We start from the raw sequence: 19,658 nt of genomic DNA on the forward strand, positions 1-19,658 counted from the left end.
TAGCCCTGAAAGAATGGGGAGCTTGACCCCATCAAAATAGATGTCAATTTGAGTCGCTCCAACTTCATATCTAGTGGTGTATAACTGAGAGTAATGGTATAAAAAGTCTTGAGCTATCTCCTCTTTACCCGTTAAAGACAATCTAGTTTTGGGGTCAATCATTTCTGTGATGGTGGCTGCCTCCTGTTTAGTTTTGATACTACTGTCGAGTATCTTGCCAACCATCTGACTCTCCACATATACTCGCTGTAGATATGTTCTGGAGCTGGCAATCTCTTCCAAAGTAAAATACTTCTTGTCTAGCTTTACTTTGGTGTCTCCCAAACTGTACATATCTAAATGTTGTTGCTTCTACTGCTGCCTGCTGAAGTTTCAAAAAAAGTTCTTTCCACAATTTGACTTGAGAGGCGGATAGTGCAATCATTCAGCCGCGAAGGGCAGCCTTAAACCCCCCCAAACTAAGAATATTTCTGCCGTGTTCTCATTGATTTAAAAAAATTCCAGAATCCAATCTTTTGTGGCAGCCACCCATTGCTGGTCCTGCAGAAGGAGTCGATCCATCTGCCACCTGGATCTTGGCCTCCTGCTTACCCCTATTTCTATATTAAGTTTAATAAGAGAAAGGTCAGAGAATGGATTCATGACTATATCACAGGTAGTATAAACCAGGGTTTGTGATATTAGAAAAAAATCAGTTCGAGAAGCCGTATGGAATTGATTCGAATAGCATGAAATTCCAGTTTCGATGGATTGGCAACGCACCAAGGATCCATCAAAATATGCTCCTGTCTTAAAGCCTCGATCGCCTTTTTAGTTTTGGGTTTAAGCTCTTTTTTATTTTTGTTCAAGGCATCTTTCTTTAAGTCCTGAATGAAATTAAAATCACCCCCATAATTATTTTTTTGGGAACCTCCCTTAGTAGCTCACTAATTCTGCATAGGGCAGTGGTGGCATCCACAATAGGGCTGTAGTAGTTGATAACATGCAATATCATGCCATTTAATTTAGCCTCAACCAATGTCCACCTACCCTGGGGATCTCTCTTCACTTGGCTAAACTCCCATGAGAGACTCCTACAGAAATATATCGGAACTCCTCTCTTAGCCAGTCCTGCTGAAGCAAAAAAGGCATGTGAGTACCATCTTGGGAAGAATATTCTAGGAGAATTCGTTTTTAAATGTGTCTCCTTTAGAAATAGTACTTGAGGTGAAAAGGAAGCTAACCATCTAATTAGAGCTCCATATTTTTGTTTGTTCAAGATCCCATTCACGTTGAGCGAAAGAATACTACACTTTCTTGACATTTATGATCCTATATCTATAACCTTACTAATTACATGTATACTTTGCATACACCTGACCGTTTTTTCAATCAAAACCCTGCTACTGCTCATTTTACAAATGCTTTCACACCCCCTCGAACCTTCCTCTCCTCCCTAATGTGGTCTCCTCTGGTCCCGCAAGCCACATTTTCCCCTTTTCTCTTGATGGGGTGCCTTGACCCTGCACCCTCAGTGACCGGCCCCACCCATACCTCAGACAGATACATTTTTCCACAATAATCAAGCTTAAGTGGAAACTCATCTCATCACAGAGATTTCTTTCCGAAAATCTTGGGATTCTTCTACCCCTGTAAACAAGTGTCATTTCCCTTTAACCAGCACCTTGAGTTTTGACTGCTAGGCAATGGATACCTGGGCCCCCTGAGTTTTAAATAATAACAATTTTACAAATTCTTTCCCCCTTCGTGCCGCCCCCACTGACATATCTGAAAAAATATGGCAATTAGTTCTATCATCAATAGGAATTTGTCTCATTTGAATGGCTTTCATAAGCACATTTTCTTTCATCCTGAAATCAGAAAAATTAACTAGATTTGTCCGCGGATATTTAGAGTTTGGAATGGGGTGGGCTGGAACCCGGTGAGCTCTTGTAAGCGAGAGATCCCCCACCTGGCCGGGGAGCACCTTTTGTCTAATAAAAGTTTCCACCCATCAGAGGGTATTAGTCCCTTCGCTGCCCTCAGGGATTCCTACTATCCAAAGATTAGACCTGCGTGAGTTATTCTCCAAGTCCTCTATTTTAGACTCAAGGGCGATCCTGTCTGCAGTCACCTCATTGACTTTCCGCATAGTGGAGCTCATCTGCTTCGCCAGGTGAGCAATCCTAGATTCTGCTTCATCAAGCCTGATAGGGAAACCAGCAATAGATGCCTCAATTTTCTCCAGCCATAAATGTATGGTAGCAGTCTCTAGCGCCTGGGATTTTTTCATTTCTCTAATTTCCTCCAGTATTAGATTCAAGAGATCTTTTACTTCCATCTGTTGCACAATGGCACCAGAGGAAGGAGCTCCGGGCTTCTGAGGGCAACTTTCACTTCTATGTCTTGTTGGTTCCCCATCATTCTCTACTGCCGCTCCCAACATATCTTGAAAAATCTGCCCAGACTCCACCTCCTGCTGTCTTGTGGTATTTTCCATAGTTAGATCTGATTCGAGTAAGGGCTGCTGAGTGGGTATGTGGTATGTGGCGTCTTGATTTGAGGGTGAGAGCACAGAAACTCCTTCCACTAGATCTGCTTGAGCTAATGATGTTGCTAAAGAAATTGCAGAAAATTTCCCAGAGGGAGACATACCCATTTGCGTAGCCTCATGGGGTGGAGTGATGTGCAATTCCTCATAGAGATTGAGAGTTACATCATCTGTGGGGGCTTCCGGAGAGGCCGAGCTGGTTAACACTGGACCCTGGGTTGCAAGAGGCTAGTTGCTTTTTTTGTAAACAAGGGGAACATTGCACTCCCAGTTGCTCCCTTGATTGAACCCTTAGGGAACTCCACTCGAATTTTGGATACCGGGGTAGTAGTTTCCTCTTGCGGTGGCGATAGATTTTGCAAGGGAAGTATCACTGGCGGCAACCCCATATGATCCTCAGTAGAGCTCTCTGAACTAGAGCTTACTTCAGATTGGTTCGCAGACACAGGGGTTTTACTGCGGAAGAGGCCCCCTTTGCTTGAACCAGGTGCTTTCTGACTTTTATTCCAGTGTCAGCCTCTACCCTAGCCACCGTGCTTGTCTGCTTTTGATGTCTTCCCATGTTAATCCCAGTTTATAAAGCTCTCAAACCCGGTTTCTTCCGCTGACTGCAGAAGACTTGCTGTGCGCCAACGGATTCACCTAGTGACAAACAACTCCCTCTGCAGGCTTTCCATAATACAGTGAATACCGTCCTGGCGCTCCTTGTCCAGCTCACTCCCTTACTGCTCTACTCCCTCAGACACAGCCAAGACCAAAGGCTTCCTGATATTCTGACTGATTCTCTCACTATTATTGCTTCTCAATGCTTCAAAATGTCAAAAATGTCAAAATTCTTGAGCCAAAGATTCAGCAGCAAAATTCACCAGCCACCTGACCCCATTATCTCCTCTGCGTCCATCCTCTGCCGTCCCAGCATTCCTATACAGATAGCCACATTAACCGTCTCTTTTAATATCTTTTAGTTTCCTCAAGGTCAGCTGCAGTTATTCAAATTAATAAATCTTGCCTGCCTAAAATTCCATATGGCACAGTACAACAGAACAAGACCAGATGCTCATTGCCTCATAGGCTCATACCCGACCGGACACTTTTACTGAGGACGCACACTGAACAATGTATCACCCTCATCCAAACTGCCACCTCAACTCCTGGAGAAAAACAAAAATCCCTCATCTGCGTTTCCCTGCGGCGTCTCGCTGCCTTCCGGGGCGCCGTCTTCAACCGAGGCCTTTCTTTCATGCTGCGGCACAATCTACTCGCGCCTTTCCCCTCATAAAGTCGTTTCAGATGAGGATTTTTGCCTGCGCCGCCTCAGGGATTCTTCCGCTCAGCGTTCCGTGTACACCCGCGAATGCCATCACACACACATTTCTGAGAGTTCGCACTGTGGGTGGGTGAGGCCTGGATCACCTCGGCTACGGAGAGGCTGGAATCTCCATAAACATCGCCGACGTCGTTCCTAAGACCTAGACGTAACAATATGTGTGGATAATACATTGTAACTTTTCATAGACACTTATAGGTACCACCCTGAACAGCTCCAAGACTGGCTTCTCTTGATGAGGAGCTCATATTGATCAGCTGCACAATCTGTTGGTACCAGTGCTGGAACCTCATGACATGTATTTTAGGTGATAGATATAGTCAGCATTACTATAACCCATTTCTTTAAAAAAAAGTATATTTTTTTATTTGAAAAATAGCATACTAACAAAGTCACCTTTCACAATGAGTGCAGACAGAAGATCACACGTGCTAATAAGTCATGATTCAAGGACGGGCATAAGAACCGAGTTAATTAACCTAGGCCAGTGATTCTTTACTTTTTGACTTATGAGAACCCCCACTTAATCATTACTGTAAGGTGGGGACCCCCACTGGAATCATTATCAGAATACGGGCACCCCCACGGAGTCGTTTTTGAAGTCGATGACTTCGGCCTAAACATTTTTGATCATTTTAACTGCAACACAATACATAAAAGATACAGAAACAAGCATTTGTCAAACAAATACATCAATGATGACTTATTTTATTAAATCACAAACAAATATAAAAAAATTGTCTATTAGGAATTTGGTAGCATTTCAAAATTCAGTTGAGGCCCCTCATTGTCCATACTATATTCTGTTTGATGTCTTTAAACTGCTCTCATGAATCAAAAAAGGATAGTAACTTAATTTTTTGCCTCCAATTTCAAATTCAAGTTACACAATGTTTTGAAATTTTTAATTGTGCTTTTGCTTATTTATCTATATGCACTTTATTGTTATGTTAAAATGTTTAATTTTCCACAAAAGTTGTTGGTCCCAGTTCCACAAACATCTGTGAAATGCCTGCATTTAGTGAAGCAGGGGAAAGTATGATTACAAAGAATCAGAGCCACGTTGCAAATGGTCAGTAGCAATTTGGGTTTCACCAGATTGGTATTTGTGAGCAAGATGCATGCTGGATGTGGTTGAGAGCCATAAAACAGGCTAGACAAATATTTACAAAAACATACTGGACAACTTCAATATATGCATATTTACATATTTGCCCTTGTCTGTTGCTCCCTCCCTCCTCCTCACACATTTTGTTTTACCCACACAGCCCCCCCTTCCACTGTCCGTTATTGGTGCTCCCTCTCCCTCATTTTGCTTCCCCCAGCTGCTTTTTTTTTTACATATTGCACAGCAATTTGGGCCGCTGTGCAACCGGGAAGTGCTATGACCTGGCCAACGCTAACCGCATCATAGCGCTTTATTTTTCATGACTTTAGGCCATGTTGCACAGCAGCTCGGGCTGCTGTGCAACATGTCTTGAAAGCATTGACAAAGCCAATAGATCTGGCAGAGGCGAGACCAATAGACTTTGACAACGCTTGTTCCTGGAAACATTGATACCACTCGCTGGGCCCACTGTTGGCTTTCACACTGAGCCTATTGTGTAGCACTGTCTGCTGTCTCTTTTATTGTCTCGTATTTTGTGGGTTCTACTCTCTAAGTTATGAATTGGCTCCTCAGTCTCCTTATCTCTCGGGGCCACCTGTGGCCCCAGCATGTGTCTCTTTCCCTTGTCCGAGGGTATCTGCTAGTCATCTTTGCCTCCAGAACTCCAGTGCAGAGTTCTTTCAGTACCAAGTACCATCTTCCTTTCGACAAGGGTCCAACCCCTGTGTCATCCTCACCTCTCGTCATTAGCCAGCCCCGTTTATAATCAAATGTCGAGCAGTGGTGTAACAAACATCCCCACAGCCCCTGGGGTGTTGGGGGGGGGGGGGCCCTAGCTCCGGGGGCCCCTCTGACAGTGGCAGCTCCCTGACATGAAAGCTCCGAACTGGATCCGGACCATCAATATTGGAATTGTCCATTTTTGGTTTACGCACTGTGTTGATCATATCATGCAATACTTGCAGCAAGAAATGTTCAGATGGCTATATTAATTTTCTTTCATTACTTGACTTAGTTTTCAGCAGAGAGAGTTACCTGTGCAGGCAGAGCTTTGAGAAATGCTTTCACTGGACAACCATCTGGGCTGATTAAAGACCGAATGTATCTGACTGGATTTTGCAGGTAATACAACTAAAACATAAAATGGGTTGCATTACGAGGTAGAGATTATATATTAGTGAGCTTGCTATGTACTTTCAATGAAAATAGTGCATTGTTTGTATTACTTCCACTCTCAAACCTATGATCATATGCCTAACAATTCTGACTAATGGAACTATTCAAGTGTATCTCTACCTCTCATTGTGTACAAAATATGAAACGGAAAGTTATTTATCTTGGCCTGTGGCAGATTGTCAATGTTTGCTTTCAGAATGAGAGAAAAGTTAGTTTGTGTTCATGGTTAATGGTTTAAATCTCTTTATTCAGTTTTACAAATATAAAGCAATTTGTGGCTGATGGCCCAAAAGCTATGGCATTCTTCAAACTGTCAAACAAACCCCTCCTCTACCCCTCCCACCCATGGGACCATACTTGTGAATCAAGAGAGCATCAATTTTCATTGGACATGTGGCCAGTGTTTGTATCTCCCTCATGTAGAGCCCCAGGAAGTCTCTGTGAGAAGTAGGATGCTGAGATATTTGGGGCAAGTGAGTTCACAGAACTCCAAAGTAAGGAGCAAGAGGAATGGGAGCCAGAGGTCTGGGAAGGAAGTCTCTTGATTCAACAAAAAGAAGGATATGCGCTCCATGCCAAGGACATACCACAGTTGTTGGTATTTAGAAGGAATACCAACAATCACCCATTATAGAGTTTCATACCAAGTCACTCAGCCCAAGAGATCTCCGGCAGTACCACAGGAAATGACATTCAGTTCCTGCAACAGAAAGTAACTATTTTCAGCAATACATAGTCTGGGATTTCCCAAGGAGTTGTGTTCCAGTGAGAAGAAAATGTGGATCAATAGGAATATTACAAGACATGTTGAAATGGTATCAATACTCCAACAGATATATGTTTACAAAAAAAGAACTTTCTGTCAACTCCAGGTATCAGGAAAAGGCTAGAATAGACCAATACATTCCAATAAAATCTGCATTTTGAGTTACTGAAAATGTTCCCACAAAGTAATGTACAAAATACAGCACAGACAAGAGGAAGTTTTCAGTCGAAACTGATAACCAAAGTAAATTCAGATGTTCTTATGTTGTGCGTTTCAAATTATTACAGCATGCCCAAACACATACAAAAATGATGGATAATTTTCAGAGATGCCAAAGAAGAAACATTTAATAATGTTTAAAATGTTTAAAATATGCAATGTGGAGCTGAAAATTCAATATCCCCAATGAAACATACCCAACATCTTCCTATCATCAAGAGCAGTTCCCTACCAATCCCATCAACTGGTGTCCATTCAAAGATGATCCCAATCCTGGTGTGTTCTATTTTTTGTTGTAGAACATGGCTGTTATGTGCACTATTTAATTTGCCTGTGTGTGGAATGTGAAACTGTTTGTGGGGAATGTAGGATTTTAGTGCAGGGCAGTAGCTCTGTTGTAGATTATATCTGGACCTCTGCACCTTTCCTAAAATATGTATTATTAAATTTTGAGTTCTGGGATACCAGACTTTTATGTCCTACCTTGCTCCTATGGGAATCCTCCGTAGCCAGCATCTCCGATGATAGCCTATGGGCAAGGTAGCCTTACAATAGTGAAACTAAAATGGCTGTTATTCACTACCAGAGCATATACCTGCACTGGTATATGCTCTACCTTTCCCATACACTGCACCCTGCCCAAGGGGGTACCTTGTGCCTTCCAAAGGGGTGGCTAATGTGCACAGAAAGGAAAGGGTTAGGCCTGGTCAGTGGGGACACTGCCTAGGAGGATCTGGCAGTTCACAGACTGCACACAGGCATTGCAGTGGCAGGCCTGAGACACCGTGTTAGGGCTACTCATGTAGGTGGCACAACAAGTGCTGCAGGCCCACTAGTAGCATTTGTATCACCAGCCGTGGCACACTCAGTGCACTTAACTAGGGACTTCTTGGCGATACAAATATGCCAATCATGGATAACCAACCACAATAACAATTTACACAGGGAGCACTTGCACTTTGACACTGATCAGCAGTGACAAAGTGCCCAAAGCATCTAAACCAGCAAAAACGAAATCCAGCAGTGTCAAAAAATACAGGAGGCAGAGGCAAAAAGACAGGGGAAACCACGCCAAAAGATGCCAGGTCAAACACGTGTCCCCTCCAGCTGAAAGTGGGGAGAACTGCCCACCCTCCTAGGAGTTCTCTTCACTAAGGCGGAAGAATCTGGACAGACCATCAGCTTTGGCGTGTTCTGTACCAGGGCGGTGTTCCACAGTAAAGCGCATTTCCTGTAAGGAGATGGACCACCTCAACAGTTTTGGGTTCTCACCCCTCATCTGCATTAACCATCTGAGGGGCCTGTGGTCTGTCTGAACCCGGAAGTGAGTTCCAAACAGGTAGGCCCTCAGCTTCTTCAGGGCCCAGACCACAGCAAAGCTTCCCTTTCAATTGCAATCCACCTCTGTTCCCTGGGTAATAGCCTCATACTAATGAAAGCTACAGGTTGGTCCCAGCCCTCGTTGTTGATCTGCGAGAGTACTGCTCCCACACCATGCTCTGAAGCATCTGTCTGCACTGCAAACTCACTGGAGAAATCAGGTGCCTTGAGCACCGGTGCTGTTCGCATGGCAGGTTTCAGGGCATCAAAAGCATTTTGGCAGGCTTTGATCTAATTCACTCTCCTGGGCTGCTTCTTTGAAGTCAGCTCTGTCAAGGGGGCAACAATGGTGCCATATCCCTTGACAAGCCATTGGTAATACCCGGTGAGACCTAAAAAGGCTCTCACCTCTTACCGGGTCTTGGGCGCTCCCAAGCCAGACTGGTATCAATTTTCTCCTGTAGGGGCGCCACCTGGCCGCTCCCCACCTGGTGTCCGAAATACACCACAGATCCCTGCCCTATCTGGCACTTGCTGGCCTTGATTGTAAGGCCTGCCCTTTGCAGTGCCTTCAACACTTCACAGAGGTGTTGCAAGTGTTCCTCCCACATGGAGCTGAACACAGCAATGTCATCCAGGTATGCAGCGCTGAATTCCTCCTGCCCGGTCAGTACCTGGTTCACCAGTCTCTGGAATGTGGCAGGGGCATTCTTCAACCCAAAGGGCATGACATGGAACTGGAAGTGCCCCTCTGGCGTTGAGAATGCAGACCTTTCTTTGCCCCCCTCAGTTAAGGCAATCTTCTAGTACCCAGAAGTTAAGTCAAACGCACTGAGGTACTGGGCAGCTCCCAACCGATCCACGAGCTCATCAGCTCTGGGGATGGGGTGTGCATCAGTCTTCGTGACCGTATTGAGCCCACGGTAGTCCACACAGAACCGGAGTTCTGGAGTGGCACTGGGCGCAGCAGCTTTTGGCACTAAGTCCACTGGGCTAGCCCAGGGGCTGCTGGAGGGCTCAATCACCCCTAGTACAAACATCTTGGAAACCTCTTCCTTGATGCTGGCCCTGACCTTGTCAGCTACCCTGTAAAATTTATGTTTCACAGGTAAACTATCTCCAGTGTCCATATCATGGACGCACCAATTGGTGACCCCTGGGGTCAGGGAGAACAGGGAGGCATACTGACCCAACACTTGGCGACAGTCCCTCTGCTGCTCTGGGGTCAGGGTGGGCAAGAAGACCATACCATTCACTGACCTGTCCTGCTCCTTGGCTGCCAGGAGGTCAGGAAGAGGGTCACTTTCCTCTTCCATTCCAGCATCTGTAGCCAGGAGCATTGTCACTTCAGACCTCTCAAAGTATGGTTTGAGGCGGTTCACATGCAAGACTCTCAGGGGCTGCCTGGGAGTCTTCAAGTTAACCAGGTAGGTTACTTTGCTCTTGCGCTCCACCACCTCATATGGCCCAGTCCACTTGTCTTGGAGCGCACACGGCTCCACTGGCGCCATCACCCACACTTTCTGACCAGGTTGAAATTCGACCAGAGTGGTATTCTGGTTGTACCATCTTTTCATTTCCTTCTGGCTAGCTTCTAGGTTCTCCTGTGCTAGCTTCCTGAAGCGTGTCTGATTGCTGAAGGCCAGCATATAGCTGAGCACATCCTGGGGAGTTTTCCCACTGGATGTCTCCCACCTCTCCTTCACCAGTGTGAGAGGTCCTCTAACAGGGTGGCCATACAGGAGTTCAAAGGGACTGAACCCTAAGGACTTCTGAGGCACATCCCTGTAGGCAAACAACAGGCATGGTAGAAAGACATCCCACTTCCGTCTCATGGGCTCCGCTAGGCCCATATTCATACCTTTCAGGGCGCGGCTGAACCTTTCAACCAACCCATTTCCTTGAGGGTGGTAAGGAGTGGTAAACTTATAAGTTACCCCACACTCCTCCCACAGAAACATCATGCACCTAGAGACGAAGTTGATACCCCGGTCGTAGATCACCTCTCTGGGGAACCCCACACGGGAAAAGATCCCCATTAATGCACGGCCCACAACGGGGGCTGTGATTGTCCTGAGAGGGACAGCTTCCGGGTACCGGGTGGCATGGTCCACCAAGACCAGGATGAACCTGTTGCCTAAGGCTGTCTTGGGGTCCAGGGGCCCCACGATGTCGATGCCCACCCGCTCGAAAGGGGTGCTCACCACAGGAAAGGGTTGGAGGGGTGCCTTGCCCTTCCCTCCGCTCTTGCCACTGGCCTGACATGTTTGGCAAGATTTACTAAAGGTACCGACGTGCTTCTTCATCTGGGGCCAGTAGAAGTGGGTTACAAGCTTTTGGAAGGTCTTGTCTTGCCCCCGTCATGAGCCAGACCCATTAGGAAGTTCCTGAAGCGCTCGGGTACCACCAGAAAACGGTCTGCACCGGGCTCAGCGAACTTAGTCTCACTATAAAGGAATTCATCTTCCCAGTAAATGAGATGATCCTTGGACGCTCAACCTGCTGCCTGGTCTGCAGCCTGTTGCCTCACACCAATGAGGGAGGGGCACTCCTTCTGCGCCTTGCAGAATTCCTCCCTGGAGGGGCCACCTTCTTGCTGCCAATGGGTCAGCTCAGGCAGTTCCCCCAATTCGGCCACCTGTTCCTCGGTAGGCTCCAGGGCATCCCCCTCAGGTTCTGCTCCTTCCTGGGCCATGGGAATAGCTGGGGTGGGTTTGCCACGCCCCCTGCCTCTTCCTCTCCCGGCAGGTTTCTGGGCCACTGTTTCAGGCTCCAGTTCTGCTGAATCACCCTTACTGGCTGCCATAGCATGCATGGTGACACAGATCCACGCAGGCAGACCCAACATCTCCAGATGAGCTTGGTGCTCCACATCCTTCCATGGAGAACTCTCCATGTCGTTACCTAGCAGACAGTCTACAGGCAAGGCTTCACTGACAACAAATTCCAAGAGACCAGAGACCCCCCTCCACTCAAAGGGAACACGGCCCACTTTGCAGAGGCGCACTGAGCTGTCAGCTGCAACTACTGGACAGAGTACATTGGGAATGACCTGCTCTTCAAACACCCACTGACACCTCATGGATGTCATGCTGGCTCCTGTGTCTCTGAAAGCCTCTATCACCCTCCCATTTATGATCACCTCCTGCCCGTATTTCTTAGTGCTAGGGGGCAGGAAGGTTTCCTGGGCCATCTCTTGGTCTCCTAAAGAGACAAGGTGATAACTGTTAGTCCCTCCTCCCCACTAGAAATCAAATCCCCTGCCAAAGCTACACTTGCTAACCCTGGGGCTGGAGCACCAGTGCGTGTTGGGTATTTCTTAGGGCACCTATTGATGACATGTCCCACCTCATTGCAGTGATAGCAGGTAGGGGGACCTCCGTTATCCTTTCTGACCCTAGGGGGCCATGGCTGTTTGCATTTGGGGGTTGGGACTCCTTTCCCTGGGAACTATTTTGTGGCCCTTGAAAGAACTCCTTTTGGTTACCCTTGATCCCCCCCCACTCTTCTGCTGGGGACCCTGCCCACCTTTGGCTGTGGTACCCACAATTCCTCTGTGGACCTCGGTACTGGTCCAGCGGTCCGCCTCCTTAGAAAGCTCAATGGGGTCTGTCAGTTTGCTGTCTAAAAGATGCTGGCGCAGCTCTGGAACACAAAGACTACTCAATTGCTCCAAACTAATTAAATGCAACAACCCCTTATAATCAGTTACTTTGCTACCCTTCATCCAACCTTCCAGTGCACACGAGTACACATTCACACACTCCATCCAAGTCTCAAACTCTCTCTTCTTGGAGTTCCTGAACTACAGTATGTACTGCTCTGGAGTAAGTCCATACCTGAGGCATAGGGTCTCCTTCATATTGGGGTAGGTCATGGTACCTGCTAACTCTAATGGCTTCAGAGCACTCCTCCCAGAAGCCTCAAAATGTTTCTACAGGCCCGCCCCCCAATGCTGTTCACGCACACCATTCATCCTCAATGCAATCTCATAAGAAGTAAACCAGGCATAAATATCCTCACTCCTATTGTATTTCTGTACTAAATCCTTCGGAATATATACTTTACCCCCTGGCATGCCCTGGCTGTGCGCTGTTACCATTTGAAATGGAATCCACCTGCTTGGCCTTGATATCCAGTTCCGTCATGCTCAACTCATGAGCCAAAAGCAATTTCTTTTCCTCCAGGGCAAGGGCATTCTTGCTCTCCTCCGCCACCCTTTCTCACTCTTTCTCCATTTCCAATTGCTTCATCTTTAACCTCATGACTTCCAAGTCATAGTCTCTTACTCTTTGATTCTCTTCTAACTCTTCTGGGTAGAACCCAGGCCGGAGTGGTTGCTGCCAGCCCTCGAATTTGGTCTGCCCACTTTCAATTCATGGGGCTGAAACCCCTCTCTTCCATTTGCATTATTTCCATCTTGGGCCTCCCACAAGGCCTTCAAGATTCTCTATAGCTCATCCTTTCTGAGGCTGCTTTTAATGGGGCACTCAAACTTGTGACAGAATTGCTGCTGAAGCTCTGCAACTTTGTAGGAATACAAATCCTCAATGACAAACTCCAATTCTGCTGCTTCCACACTGGGTGCCTTTCCATTCACAGATATGATGCTTTGAAGGGTTACTCAAAAATAGAACCAACCAAAAGAAAACGTAGTATGTGGTGGCGTAGTGGTCTGCACTCACTAGTGATGTACACCAGTCACTGTGGGTCTAGTACAAATACATGTTCAAATCCCACAGCTGACCAACAATGTTAGAACTGGGGGTCTCTAGTTGGTTAGAGGTAGGTACCACTGTCCAAATAGGGAACCTTGCTTCTAGTCAGGGTAAGGAGGAAACACTCTTTAGATAACCCCTACTCACTCCCTTGGTAGCTTGGCACGAGCAGTCAGGCGTATCAAAGGCAATGTGCTAAGTATTTGTACCAACACTCACAGTAACACCGTGAAAACACCACAAACTGACTCCACAACAGTTTAGAAAAATAAAGGTATTTTGATCTAAACTAAACAAGACCAAAACGACAAAATTCCAACATACACAGTTCAAAAATATGGTTTCAAATGAGTTCTTAAGGTTGCATTAAAATAATCCACAGTTGCGTCACGTTTTAGCCAACAGTACCTTTAGATGCGACAAAAGTTCCAAATGAAAGCTGTAGCGTTGAAAAGCAAGCGAGACCCTGGGGAGGCGATGCGACAACCCCGCTCGATGTAGTGTTGCGGTGACTCTGGTCTGTATGGGGAGGGATGCAATACCTTGCGTGGATTCTGGTGCGCAGGTTTCGGTGGAAGTGGCTCGCAAAGGGTACGATGCGACAATCTCCGATGCGACGATGATGCGCGGCTCAGCGGCGATCTTCTCCTCTCGCGGCCCCTCGATGCGATGGCTCTGCGACGACTCTCGCAGCGACGTGATACGGTCCGCAAGCAAGCGGTGCGACTATCTCACCCAGTGATACTCGCAGCGATGGCAATCTTCCCGCACCAGACTAGTGCGTCCCGCAAACGAAGGATGCAATGACTCTGGCAGCGGCAACAGGGGCTGCGACCATCTCGGCCTTTGTAGTGGCGGGAATTTTGTTGCACTGACGAGGATGCGCTCCGCAAGCGAGCGATGCGTTAAAACTTGCAGAAAGTCTTTAAAATCTTGGTTTCCAGCTTCTCAACACAGGTACAACGTCCAGAGGCACCACACATGGGCCAAGCACTCCAGGAAGGACAGAACTCTATCAGCAGAGTTCAGGGAAGCTGGGGGTGAAGTCCTTTTGTTCCTGGGACTTCTTAACAGGGAGCCAGCTCTTCTTCAGGCCCTTGGAGATTCCTTCAAGCAAGGGGACACAGCACACAGCAAAGTCCTTCCTCTCTCCTTGGCAGCAAAGCAACAGCAGATCAGTCCAGCAGAGCAACAGCAGGACAGTCTTTCTTCTTCAGTTTCAGCGTTCTCCTTGGCAGAGGTACCTTCTTGATTCCAGGATGATCTAGTTTTCTGTAGTCAGGGGTCCTGTACTTATACCCCTAAAAGTCTTTGTTCCCTTTGTGCAGGAGGGCTCTGAACCCGGTCTGAACCAGTTCTGGGTGTTCCTTGAGCACCTTGTTTTCCTGGCCTCTCCCTTCCTTTCAGGGAGAGGGGCAGGGTAGTCAGCCGCACAGCAGGAGGTGGAGCCAGCATTTTGGAAGGCAGGCCTATTCAGACCCAGGTGCTATCCCCTCCCACCACTCAAGATGCATATGCAGTCATTCAGCCTAGGGCTGACCCAGCCAGCCTCCTGGGTGCTCCCCAGCCACTGTCACTCTCAAACCAGACAGTCAATTCACAACCAGGCCAAGGCACACAGAAAGGTCAGACAAGAGAACAGCAACTTTCTAAAAGTGCTGTTCTCAAACACAGGATTTAAGAACCACCTTTCCTAAAAGATGTGTCATTAAATTCTCAGTTCAGGGATACCAGACTTTTATGTCCTACCTTGCTCCTATGGGAAGATATGCTGGTAGCCACTGTACCCAGCATCCCCGATGATAGCCTATGGGCAAGGTAGCCTTACAGTAGTGAAAAACGAAAATGGCTGTTATTCACTACCAGAGCATGTCACCTGCACTGGTACATGCTCTACCTTTCCCATACACTGCACCCTGCCCAAGGGGGTACCTTGGGCCTTCCATAGGGGTGAATAATGTGCACATAAAGTGAAGGGTTAGGCCTGGTCAGTGGGGACACTGACCAGGAGGACATGGTAGTTCACAGACTGCACACAGGCACTGCAGTGGTACGCCTGAGAGACCATTTTAGGGCTACTCATGTGGTTGGCACAACCATTGCTGCAGGCCCACTAGTAGCATTTGTATCACCAGCCCTGGCACACTCAGTGCACTTTACCAGGGACTTCTTGGTGGTACAAATATGCCAGTCAGTCAGTCAGGATATCTTTATTCGACTTATTACAAGTCATACAAAGAAACACAAACAATAAACAATAAAACATAACATAGGATACATATGCCCATACATACATAGCCCAGCATTTTCATAAAAGTCATTAAAACTACAGATAAAAGTTAAATACTATACAAATGTTAAGACTATACAAGTTCATTCATAAGAGGCAAAAGTAATTCTGATAAAAAACCCTTAAAAATTACTAAGGCGAGTTTTGACCGACAGCTTTTGCCCTAGCTGCGGCAACTAAGAAATTCGCGATGCAAAAGGTAGTGCAGGGATTTGACAAAAGCTGTAAGTAAAGCAAGGCTGGACGGACCTGAGTGAAGCCCGCTTTAATATGCCAATCTTGGTTAACCAACCACAATAACAATTTACACAGGGAGCACTTGAATTTTGACACTGATCAGCAGTGGCAAAGTACCCAAAGCATCTAAACCTGCAAAAATGAAATCCAGCACAGTGTCAAAAAATACAGGAGGCAGAGGCAAAAAGACGGGAAACCACGCCAAAAGATGCCAGGTCTAACAAATGGTACTATGGTAACTGTGATTTTTTATAGTGGTGCCAAAAAGTTGATGGACTTGTCACAACTGTTATGTAGGAAGGAAAGAAGTGGAAGAAGAATATGTACCAACTAAGCATGAGCGAATTTTGCGGATCTCGCGTTCGCGAATTTTGCGGATTTGCGGATTCGCAATCCGCAAAATCCGCGAATTCCCGCGAATTTGTGGATTTTTTTTTTTTGTGTTCGCCCGTGTTTCTGCCAGTTCGTGAGGGTTTTGAACACTTTCGCAAATTGCGAACTTACCTGTCGGGTCGCAAGTTTCGCGAACTTGTTGTTTCTACGTGTCCAGCCTGTTTGGGACACTCTTCTTCATCACTGCCACTCTCTGTCACCACTGCCACTCTCTGACTACTCATGCCACCCTCTGGCCCACCCATGCCACCCTCTGTTTCATCACCACACCCTCTGGTTGTCCAGTGTACATTATTTTCGGCAAAGCAAAGCACACCTTCCCTGCCTCAAGTGACCTGAATTAATTTGGGGCTGATTAATGTGTCACAGAATATTTTTTTAGCTGGCACCTGCTTCCTTAGTGCGCCCTGATTAGTGATCTTTTGCACTTGCTAAGTGCTTTCATTGTTGCAAAATTAGTTACAACACCTGCCCTGCCCCAACTGACAATAATGAATTAGGGGCTGATTAATGGATTTTAACTTCCAGCCTGGCTCCTGCTTGTCTCCCTTAGCTGTAATTCAGGACCTTTGTGGCATATGTGTAACTATTCTGAGGTTCAGAGCAGGGTCACATAATAGTTTCAACTGGCAACTGAACTCTGGAGGGGCCCCTCAGGAAGCACTACAGGAAATGGCTACTAATGATGAGCCTGAACTTTTGAACCTGGTAAGTAGTTACTTTCAGTTTTGCTAAGATCGTATTTCTGCAATTTTGCACTTATTCGCGGGGCGCGAACTCACGCGAACAGTGCGAGCAGTGCGAGCAAAATCCGCTGCTCGCGGATTTGCGGATTTTGCGGGAAATTCGCAAATCTCGCGGATTGCGGATTTCCCGAAAATCCGCAAAATCCGCGAGCGGAACGGATTTTCCGCCCATGCCTACTACCAACCTCATTTTTAAATAATATACAGGATTGAACTCAAAATACTTGTACCTTTCCCTGCTTTACCAAGAACTACATATTTGAAATTAGTTTGATGAATCATTTCTTGAAATGGCCAGAGGTAGGGTTTCCCAAGGAAGTGCTCCTCTTTATGTTGATGAAACTTCAGAAGAGTATTTCACCATGACTGGTGCCCAGAAGCGTTGGTCAGAGAAATGGTTGTAGATTTTGTACATGCATATGGAGGAGTGCAACAAGGCACTGTATAACCTTCAGTGCATTGGTGGTTGGAATTTGAAATTGTCAGTGCCGTATCTGCCTTGTCAGTGCCGTATCTGCCTCCTCTGTGATTGTTGAAGAAGCTGCTTGTTCCTATGAATCTCCAAACTCATCCCATTGCAGTTGGCATGGAATACTAAAGCTGACTTGGCAATTCCAGGGTGTTGGGGGAAGTGGACATGACAAAGATAACAACAGCAGAAGAAATGACATACTCCTGCCTTTGCCATGAAAATAAGAATGCAGTCAATACCTCTCCGATGATAAGAAGCCAATTTGGACTGCCAATCACTCTCATACTTCCTTGTCCTGACCAGCAGACCCGACTTGTAGTCTTTTGGATTTTTCCTGGTTTGTAGGAAGTTCATATATACCATGTGGACTCTGGAGTGTTGCACCATACTATCCACAAACCAAAAACCAGTATTGCACAATATTGTTCTACGCACCGCATTCTAAACAAGGTGCACATACACTGTTCCTCTCACGGTGTTTCTGCTAGTTTTATGGCACAGGTTTCAGTGGCCTTTTCCTCGACAGTTATCTTAGATAAAGTCTATTATAGCTAGATTTATACTAGGTAGGGACAAACTCTTTATTGGCAATATCATCAAGATGGTCACACAGTGTGAAATACCAAAATAATCTCACAGTACGATTTATAACAGAGTTCTCACAACAGGATTTCTTGCTGTTCACAGTAGCAGGTATGTACATAAGTGATTGTGCACCAGGTTTCACGTTCAGTTACACATCATCACTAGGCTGCAAAATTGGCCCTTATTTCTCAGCAGCACTAAATGAGGAAAAATCTCATGTTGTCCCTCATCAGTGTAAGGGGGTGTTTCCCGAGCTCACAAAATAACCAACATCATGAGAGAGACTGTGGACGTCTGGCCTCCAGGTAGTCGCATTGCAGACCAGGTCAGGCTCTTTGGCCAGAGCTTTAATAGCATTGACCAAAAACCAGATGTGTACAGGGATCACATTGCTCTAGAGTGATCTCTGGCTTCTCTGGTCCTGCAAGGGCAAACAAACCTCAAAGTGGCTTCTCACAATGTGTAGTTTTCCTTTTGGGGGCAGGGGTGCACAGACCCCCTGGGGACCTTGGTAGGGAAGAACAACAACATATGCAGGAATCCCCACCCAAATCTGCATCTACTGCTTAAATCAGCAGTGGGTGTGTCAATAAAAACCATGAGAAGGGCAAATACCGCCAGACATGCCCGGTGGTGGTGCCCACTGTATAAACTCTGACAGTTGATGGGAGTAGTTTCTGGGATGAAGATATGGTAGGTTTTGTTGGGGGAATCTGAGATAGTCCACTGTGTTCTTATGTAAGTAAAACACAATGTTTTAAATACTGTACAAATGATTACCACTAGCATGTTTCCTACCAGTGTTTGGCTACTCCTAAATTGAAGAAAAGTGGATCTAATTCTTCATGAAAAGGTGTTTTATATTGGCTTATAGGCCACCATAATTAAAATACATTTCTGAAATACATGTAAATGTGTTTCATTGACTACATGTGGTGCTTGACAAGACTTCACAAATGTAAAGTATGTGGCACAGGGTGCAAAATGCTGAAAGCTTGAAAATAAGAGGATTAGTGCACAGGAACCGCAATGGAAATATAGAAACAAGTTTCGAGCGAGTGCTATGCGTTGACATTAACACAAATGCTATCTATTTCTCTTTCTTGCTGCATAATGATATATAATGACTTTGATAATGTAGTTCGCAGCAGCTGTCAGCTAGGACTGTCATCTTTCAGGAGATCAAAGTAAAGCTCTGCAATAGCTCAGAGGTCTTTGTGGTGCTCTTTCTTCCTTAAAGCCCTGTGGTTTTAAAGCAGCTTCTGCGGTGGTGTAATGTCACTCCCATTAAAGTAAATTACCATGCGGCAGTGCTGTTATGTGCACTGTCTGGGAATAGTATTGCATTTGTACTTTCCTACATGTTAGTGCGCTTGAATGTTAAATAGGAATATGCAAAACGAAAAGCTTTTTTTTCTGTTCTCCTGTTTGAATATTATGTTTTCGATTCCATATTGAGGAAGTGGAAAATATCACAAGTTATTTGATCTACTTCAGGCACAGACAAATTTCCAAACACAGAAACAACTCTTCTATTAATCGTTCAACGCAGTTGTACCCGTGTTTTCTCTCTTTTTTACTGGCAGTAGTATCTCACCCTTTCTAAAGCCATTGCCTTTTTTGTTTCTCAAGTGTGCCACCTCAGTTTAAAGATGTTGCATTATCATTCTCCAAAGTGCCTTAGTGTAATTTTCAGGATTACTACTGACTGCTATGGCTTGCTTTTCATGCAATACCTTTCATTTTCTTTGATTTGCTTACTCTTTTATGC

At 46.0% G+C, this 19,658-nt stretch overlaps 1 protein-coding gene across 1 annotated transcript in view; it reads left to right on the plus strand.

Moving 5' to 3' along the window:
* RAPGEF5 (Rap guanine nucleotide exchange factor 5) overlaps nt 1–19,658 on the plus strand; it is a 997,318-nt gene that overhangs the window by 359,378 nt on the left and 618,282 nt on the right. The window contains exon 3 of the mRNA XM_086941717.1: nt 5,981–6,087. Coding sequence (XP_086797843.1) covers nt 5,981–6,087 — 107 coding nt within the window. The remainder of the gene's footprint in view (nt 1–5,980; nt 6,088–19,658) is intronic.

Source organism: Lissotriton vulgaris, chromosome 10, assembly GCF_964263255.1.
Source record: "Lissotriton vulgaris chromosome 10, aLisVul1.2, whole genome shotgun sequence".
Taxonomy (NCBI): domain Eukaryota; kingdom Metazoa; phylum Chordata; class Amphibia; order Caudata; family Salamandridae; genus Lissotriton; species Lissotriton vulgaris.